The 8,468-nt window shown below is 51.9% G+C and overlaps 1 protein-coding gene across 1 annotated transcript; it reads left to right on the forward strand.

Annotated features, from left to right (window-relative positions):
• The first annotated feature begins 870 nt into the window (after window positions 1–870).
• On the forward strand, window positions 871–7,491 carry BCL7C (BAF chromatin remodeling complex subunit BCL7C). The gene is made up of 6 exons (XM_048517038.1): window positions 871–1,448; window positions 3,714–3,792; window positions 3,895–4,003; window positions 4,698–4,859; window positions 4,972–5,057; window positions 7,019–7,491. The coding sequence occupies exons 1-6, from the start codon at window positions 1,357–1,359 to the stop codon at window positions 7,154–7,156; spliced, it is 666 nt and encodes a 221-aa protein (XP_048372995.1). The 5' UTR covers window positions 871–1,356; the 3' UTR covers window positions 7,157–7,491.
• The last annotated feature ends 977 nt before the right edge of the window (window positions 7,492–8,468 follow it).

Genomic DNA, 8,468 nt, shown 5'->3' on the forward strand with positions numbered 1-8,468 from the left:
TATATAATGTGATGGTGACTTTGAAACGACCTGGTGGAAAAACCAATGTTCACGGTGGGGGAGGGTGGCTGCCCATTGGGGGGGGGGGGATCAAACTCAGGTTTCGCCCAGGGCTCCAGTTTGCCTAGGTACGCCACTGCATAGGTAGACTGTGATTCCTGAGATATACACCCTATCTGTCTGTCTGTCTGTCCACCAACTCTTTCTATCTGTCATCTATCATCTGTCTGTCTGTCCACCAACCATATCTGTCTGTCTGTCCACCAACCATATCTATCTATCTATCTATCTATCTATCTATCTATCTATCTATCTATCTATCTATCTATCTATTTTATTTATTTATTTCTCTTTCTTTCACTTCTTTCCTTCCTTCCTTCCGTCTATCTATCCCAACCAGACATTTCTTTCTTTCTTTCTTTCTTTCTTTCTTTCTTTCTTTCTTTCTTTCTTTCTTTCTTTCTTTCTTTCTTTCTTTCTTTCTCTCTCTCTCTCTTTCCTTCCTTCCTTCCTTCCTTCCTTCCTTCCTTCCTTCCTTCCTTCCTCTATCTATCTATCTATCTATCTATCTATCTATCTATCTATCTGTCTGTCTGTCTGCCTGCCTGCCTGCCTGCCTGCCTGCCTGCCTGCCTGCCTGCCTGCCTGTCTGTCTGTCTGTCTGTCTGTCTGTCTGTCTGTCTGTCTATCTATCTATCTATCTATCTATCTATCTATCTATCTACTCCCGTTCTTCTTTGACTCCATATTTCCCCCTCCGCCCCCTCCTGCATTTCCACCTGCCGACCGGCCCGCAGTCCAGTCCAGCCCCGGCCCTTTCCGCCGGCGGGTTCGATCCTGCGCTCGCCGCTTTCCGAGCTCTCCTGCGGGGCCAGCAGAGGGCGCTCCCGCAGCTCCAGATCTCAGAGAGAGAGAGGAAAAAAATGCAACAGCAGAGAAAGAACTATATTATTTTCTTCCGACTGTGAACCGCCTGGTCGTCGCTCCCCCCTTTTTGGCAAACGGAGGACAGGAAAAGCAGACAAAGAAGGAGGAAGCGCAGAAGAGGCGAAGGGAGGCGGCAGCCCGGGGCGCCGTCGGGGAGATCCGCAGCGCTCTTGAGCCGCAGCAGCAGCAGCAGCAGCGGGGACGGACTGATGGAGAGGCCGGCGGGGCCAGCTGGAGGAGCAGTGACCAGCCCTGCATCCCAGTAGGGTCGGGCCGGGCGAGGCGGGCAGGCCGGAGGACGAGGAGGAAGAGGCGATGGGCTAAAGGGGCGGCCGCCCCCGGGCCACAAGGCAGCTGAGCCGGAGCCGCCGCCGCGCGCGCCTCCTTCCAGCCGCGCTCCTCTCTCTCTCCCCCCAAAGTTGGTCCCAGATGTCGGGCCGGGCGGTGCGGGCCGAGACACGCAGCCGGGCCAAGGATGACATCAAGAAAGTGATGGCCGCCATCGAGCACGTCCGCAGATGGTGAGGCCCACCAGGGGCTCCGGGTAGTAGTCAAGCCGGCCTCCGGGAGCATTGCGCACCACGGGGATCCGGCGCGGTGCTGGTGGTGCTTGGGGGGGGGGGGGGGCACACGTGTGGTTCTGGGGAAGGAAGCGTCTTTTTTTTAGAGGGGTGAAGCCCAGACTTGCCAACCTCCCGGTGGGCCCTGGAGGTGCCCCCAATTGCAGGTGGTCTCCACACGGCAGAGGCCGCTTTGGAGGGAGGGGCACTGGAGGGGCTCGCCGCTCGGGTCCCTCCCCTCTCCAAACTCCGCCCTCCCCAGGCCCCACCCCCAAACATCCAGGAATTTCCCAGTCGTAGTTGGCAACGGTGCGTAGGCCAGAGGGCCCTGAATTGTCACCATTTCATCCTGGGAAGATTCTGACTCGAGCCACTGTGGATTTATGATTTCTCCCTCTCTTTCTTTTTGTGAAGTGTCATTTGGAAATGGAAAAATGGAATTAGAACTGGGAAAATTTGAGTCGCAGTTTTACCTGTCCGGTGACCCCCCCCTCCCCGGGGGGATTTGATGACCCTGGAACTTGTCCCTGGTTTCCTTTCCAGGGAGTGGCCTTCCAAACGCAGGGCTGCCTTCCTCTTCCTCTTTTAGGGCAGCCCCATTCAGGACTGTGGCTCAGTTGGGCAGAACGTCGGTTTTTTGCATGCGGCAGGTTCTCATTTATATATTTCTCATTTTAATGGGAACAATTTCATGGTCGGGTCTGCCTCAAATGGGAAACACTCAGGCAGTCATTTAAGTGCTAAGAGGTAGGTTCTGAAGCCCGGCTGTCTGGTCGACAAACCCAGTAGAGCCACTAGGGAGCACAGGCTATGATGCGTCTGTGTGTGGGTCGTAGGGGCATGCTGGAACCAGTCACAACCGGCGTGGTGCAGTGGTTAAGAGCAGTGGGCTCTTAACCAGGTTTGATTCCCCACTGTTCCACACGGATAGTTCAGTTCTGGGCGCCGCAATTCAACAAGGATATTGAAAAGCTGGAACGGGTCCAGAGGAGGGCAACCAAAATGTTGAAAGGTCTGGAAAACCATGCCCTACGAGGAGAGACTCAGGGAGCTGGGGATGTTTAATTTGGTGAAGAGAAGGTTAAAGGATGACATGATAGCCCTGTTCAGATATTTGAAGGGATGTCATGTTGGTGAGGGAGCAAACTTGTTTTCTGCTGCTCCAGAGACTAGGACAGTGGTGGCGAACCTATGGCACGGGTGCCAGAGGTGGCACTCAGAGCCCTCTCTGTGGGCACACACAAATAGAGTTCATCATGTGACAGGAGGAATCGCCCGCTCCCCCCCCCCCATCTAGGCTGGCCTGGGCCACTGAGCTTGATTATTTGCATTAAACCTAAGACCTAGTTTTGGGGAAGCAGTGTAGGTAACCCTGTTAAGTGCTGTTAAACCCCACTGATTTTCATGCGAAGGACTAAAGTGTGATCCTTTACCTGGGAGTAAGCTCGGTTGCTGACAATGTGGCTTGCTTCTGAGTAAACCCTCCTAGGGTCGTGATTCACCCGTTCGAAGAGTTACATGGTTGCTTCAAAGCAAAGCCACCGACTACCACCAAGCTTACTCCCAAGTAATGCACGCCTCAGAGCCAACCATTTTTTCTAAACTAAAACCTCAGTATTCAGGTTAAATTGCCGTGTTGGCACTTTACGATAAATAAGTGGGTTTTGGGTTGCAGTTTGGGCACTCGGTCTCGAAAAGGTTTGCCATCATTGGACTAGGACATGGGTTCAAGGGGAAGGAAAAGAGATTCCAGGAAAAACTTCCTGACCATCAAGGCTGTTCGACAGTGGAACGCACGACCTTGCAGTGTGGTGGAGTCTCCTTCTTGGGAGGTTTTTAAAGAGAGGCTGGATGGCCATCTGACAGGAGTGCTTTGATCGTGTGTTCCTGCATTGCAGGGGGTTGGACTTGATAGCCCTTGGGGTCTCTGCCAACTGTATGATTCTACGAGTGGCAGACTCTAACCTACAGAACCTGGCTTGATTTCACTCTCCTGCACTCCAAATGAAGCCTGCTGGGTGACCTTGGGCAAGTCCCAGTTCTCTCAGAACTCTCTCAGCTTGGTAACTGATGACATTTAAGAACGGGGAATCACGTACACTACCCTGAGGTCTAAAAATGGAACAGATCAATGCGTAATAGAAAGGTTCTCCGAGATGAAACAGGTTGGGAGGTTTGCGAAGAAAACCCCATTTCGTACGCTTTTCACTCTTCTCTTCCTCCTAGGGAAAAACGATGGGTTACTGTTGGAGACACTTCCTTGCGGATTTACAAGTGGGTACCAATCGTGGATCCCCGGGATGAGGTAAGGGGCGAAGCCTGTGGGCTCTTCTAAGCCCCCCCCCCCGCCCAGTGACCCCCTGTCCCATTTCTCTGCTCTTTCTCTTTCTGTCCACTCCCTTTACAGGAGAAAAGACGTCTGGCAAGCAATAGTGAGCAGCAGAGGACCAAAGAGAGGCGGAGCCGGTTCCCCAGTCCGCGGACCAACCCTGCCCTTCTCATGTTGGACCTCAATGGTATGTCTTGGAAGGGGCGGGACAGGAAGAGGAGGTGGGATTGGGAAGAAGGAGGAGAGAAAAAGAGTTTGGATTTATATCCCCCCCTTTCTGTCCTGCAAGGAGGCTCAAAGGGGCTGACAATCTCCTTTCCCTTCCCCCCTCCCCCACAACAGAAACCTTGTGAGGTAAGTGGGGCTGAGAGAGCTCCGAAGAACTGTGACTAGCCCAAGATCACCCAGCTGGCGCGTGTCGGAGTGCACAAGCTAGTCTAGTTCACCAGATAAGTCTCTACATCTCAAGTTGGCAGAGCAGGGAATCAAACCCGGTTCTCCAAATTAGAGTGCACCTGCTCTTAACCACACCACGCTGGCTCCTTGAGGTAGAGTTTGGATTTATACACCCCCTTTCTCTCCTGTAAGGAGTCTCAAAGGGGCTTGCAATCTCTTTTCCCTTCCCCCCCACAGCAAACACCCTGTGAGGTAGGTGGGGCTGAGAGAGCTCTGAAGAGCTGTGACTAGCCCAAGGTCACCCCAGCTGGTATGTGTTGGAGTGCACAAGCTAATCTAGTTCCCCAGATAAGCCTCCACAGCTCAAGTGGCAGAACGGGGAATCAAACCCGGTTCTCCAGATTAGAGTGCACCTGCTCTTAGCCACTACACCACTGCTGCTCCTCATCCACCGTGATGCTTATTTCCCTTCCTTGTTTCCCCAGATGAGAACAGCAACCAGAGCTCGCTTTCCGAGACCTCCATCGTGAAAGGGGGAGACAACAGCCCCAGCCCCACTCTGGACCGCAGCCGGACAGTCACTCCCACCCCTCTGGGAGAACTGAAGGCGGAAGACTCCCAGCCCCCCTTGCTGGGTCAGGAAGGAGGTAGGCGCAGTCGGAGGGGAGCAGGAGGGCAGCGGTGGCTAGTGGTATGGGCCCTAAGATTGTTCAAAAATGCCCGTCTACTTCAATACTCCCATTCCTGTCTTGGGCACAGATTCTGGGGTGCTGCTTTTGGAGGGAACAGATGAGCCCCCCATGCTTACGAAAGAAGGGACGGATGCCAAGATATCGGACACTCTGGTGAGTACATGGGATGGGGAGAAACACCGGAATAATCCTCATTTTACTGATTGGTAGACTTGTCTTAGGGTGACTGCATGGCAAACTTGGAGTTAGAGCCATATTTGTGGCTAATGGTTGAGGCCCATTTCCTGGGAGGCAGTCCTGTGTCACTGTGGTACCCAAAGGGATATGAGAACCCATTGGTTGGGGTCCCCCCACCCCCCAAAAGACTGCAGAACAGGGGCATAATGCCCATTGGGCAAGGTGGGCCGCTGCCCAGGGCATCACCTTGTGGGGGGCATCAAAATGCAGGGTTCGTTTTTGGGGAACCAAAATGCAGGGGTCGTTTTTGGGGAACCAAACTGCACCAAACTTGGGGGGGGGGGTCCCATCAGGACAGTTTCCAGATGATACCCTGAAATGTTGGTGCCGATACATCCAAAAATGCGCCCCCTGCAGGAACATCCCAGAAATTTGCCCAAGAATCTTTGTTCTGCATTGAGTTTTCTGTATTGCTGTCAATGGGGGTTGCAGGCTGGGGGGGCATATTTCTGAAGGCACAGTCTCAAAACTTTCAGGGTCTCATCAAGAGACTGCCCTGATGAGACCCCCCAGGTTTGGTGCAGTTTGGTTCAAGGGGGCCAAAGTTATGGACCTTCAAAACTGTAGCCCCCATCTCCTATTAGCTCCCATTGGAAACAATGGGGGACGGGGCACCCCCTTTGGGAGTCCATAACTTTGGACTCCTTGAACCAAACCTCACCAAACCTGGGGGGTAGCATAAGGGCAGTCTCCTGATGATATGCTGAAATTGTGGTGCTGATATGTCTAAAAATGCACCCCCTGCAGGCACCAATGTCCTGGTGCAAAAAAAAATTGGTCGTGGTGGAGTCCAACTCAGGTTTTGCCCGGGGCTACAGTTTGCCTCGTTACGCCCCTGCTGCAGAAATAACCAGCTCTTCACTTGGCATGGCAATTAACAGACATGAATTTATTATTATTATTTGCAAGCATGGTATTTAGTAGGGTTGAACCAGCAGGAAGGCAACGGCAAACCAGCTTGCTTTGTCTGAAGCCTTAAAAACTGCACGCTTAGGTGTCGAACTCAGGCCCTCCAGATATTCATGAACTACAATTCCCAGCAGCCCCTGCTAGCAGGGCCAATTGGTCCGGCTGGCATGGGCTGATGGGAATCGTAGTCCATGAACACCTGGAGGGCCCGAGTTTGACAGGTTTCCCACAAGTTGGCTGTTCACTTGACCACACACAGGGCTGAATTGAACGAAAAGTGCACGTAATTAAAAAAAACAAATTGGATTGGAATTTTACTAACGTTTTGGATTTGGGGCTGCTCCCAGCATTGGCTCCCGGTTGAATTCCGAATCATCTTCAAGGTGTGGGTGTTGACCTTTAAGGCCTCGTGCGGCCTGGGACCCTCGTACCTTCGGGACCGCATTGGCCTCCCATATATCCCTAAATCCTCGACCTTCTAAAGCCAGCAGAGGCCAATTTACTGGAGGTCCCCGGCCCCTCAATGATGCGGCTGGCCTCCACTCGAGCCAGGGCCTTCATGGCGCTGGCCCCTGCCTGGTGGAACACTCTCCCTCCAGCTGTCCGGGCCCTGCGGGACCTTGGGGATTTCCGCAGGGCCTGTAAGACTGAGTTGTTCCACCGGGCCTTTGGAGAGACCGGCCTCTGAGGGTGCCCCTGCCCCCTCCTCTTTACCCCCATGGGCCCTAATACCATCAGGACCCATTATTTCATTAGGAGGGTTTCGTAAGGGTGCGGGCGATGCTTTAAGATATGACTGTGGTTTTAATTATATGTATGTTTTTAGCTGATGTTTTATCTGATCACCGCCCTGAGCCCTTCGGGGATAGGGCGGTATACTAAATTTAATAAATAATAAAATAATAATAATAATAATAATTTGCGAAGGCTGGAATGGTGCCGCGTTTGATTCTTTCTTCACCTTCCAGAAGAAAGATGCAGAAGATGACTTTGGACCCACAACAGCCCCCGAGAAGCGGACGTCTGAGGCCGAAGAGGGGCCGTCGCTGAAACGCATCCGTGTCGAGCCCCCGGAGCCAGAGTCCGGCCATTCCTCTGAGGCCTGAACGCAGCCCTGCTCCAACCCTTTCCCATCTCCCTGGACAGTATGTGTATATGTGTGGAGGACGTTTTGGAAAAGAATGTGTTAAGTCGACATTAGTTGCCACTTGTGAACCATTACATTTCCCCTGTGCCCCGGTGCTCCCGGGTGGATGCTTATGACGGTTATAGCTAAAGAAACATGGCGGCGCCCACGGACACTCCAAGACAGCATGTTTGCTTGTGAATGGAAGCCATGTTTTTTTAAAAAAACACTGGCCATGCATGATTTAAAACACATGTGTCAAACTCGTGGCCCTCCAGTTGTTCATGAACCACAATTCCCATCAGCCCTTGCTAGTATGGCTAATGCTCATGTTGGGAGGGATTGATGGGAATTGTAGTTCATGAACATCTGGAGGGCCACGAGTTTGACACCTTTGATTTAAAAGGAAATGTGCAGATGGAAACAAAACAATGGCAGAAACTGTGTAGGGCCAATGTGGATGTGAGGAGAAGAAGAATTCCCTCCTGAGAATAGTGATCTTCCTTACTAGAGAGCCAGCGTGGTGTAGTGGTTAAGAGCAGGTGCACTCTAATCTGGAGAGCCGGGTTTGATTCCCCTCTCTGCCACTTGAGCTGTGGAGGCTTATCTGGTGAACCAGGTTAGCTTGTGCACTCCAACACAGGCCAGCTGGGTGACCTTGGGCTAGTCACAGCTCTTCGGAGCTCTCTCAGCCCCACCCACCTCACAGGGTGTTTGTTGTGGGGAGAGGAAGGGAAAGGAGATTGTCAGCCCCTTTGAGTCTCCTTACAGGAGGGAAAGGGAGGATATATAAATCCAAATTCTTCTTCTCTTATCCCTCTCGGCTGTCTTTAGAGCAGTGGTTCCCAAACTTATTTGGCCTACCGCCCCCTTTCCAGAAAAAATATTACTTAGCGCCCCCTGGAAATTAATTTTTTAAAATTTTTAATAGCAATTAAACAGAAAGATATATGTATTAATGTTTCTACCTGTGGCCATCATCGCCCCCCTGGATCGCTGCAGCACCCACTAGGGGGCAGTGGCGCCCACTTTGGGAATCACTGCTTTAGAGGAACCAAGAATTACACCGTGCTGGCGGGGTAGAATTGATAAGCACACGTGCCAAGAGGCAAAGCGCCACCAGGATGATTTAAAAAAAAATGTTTTAGGAAAATTACAGGGAATTAAAAGTGGAGGGGCATCCTGTCCTTGAAAGCAAAGCGGATCTTTCATACACCTCAATCCACACTTTACAAAATACGCCGATTGTATTTGTTTACATTTGCTTGCTTTTGTATAATATTATGGCTTCT

Source organism: Sphaerodactylus townsendi, linkage group LG15 (genome assembly GCF_021028975.2).
Source record: "Sphaerodactylus townsendi isolate TG3544 linkage group LG15, MPM_Stown_v2.3, whole genome shotgun sequence".
NCBI classification, from domain to species: domain Eukaryota; kingdom Metazoa; phylum Chordata; class Lepidosauria; order Squamata; family Sphaerodactylidae; genus Sphaerodactylus; species Sphaerodactylus townsendi.

Coding starts and splice junctions, on each gene's coding strand:
- BCL7C (XM_048517038.1), top strand. CDS start 1,357: ATGTCGGGCCGGGCGGTGCGGGCCGAGACACGCAGCCGGGCCAAGGAT. Junction 3,793..3,894: donor TCGTGGATCCCCGGGATGAG/GTAAGGGGCGAA, acceptor CTCCCTTTACAG/GAGAAAAGACGTCTGGCAAG. Junction 5,058..7,018: donor CCAAGATATCGGACACTCTG/GTGAGTACATGG, acceptor TTCACCTTCCAG/AAGAAAGATGCAGAAGATGA.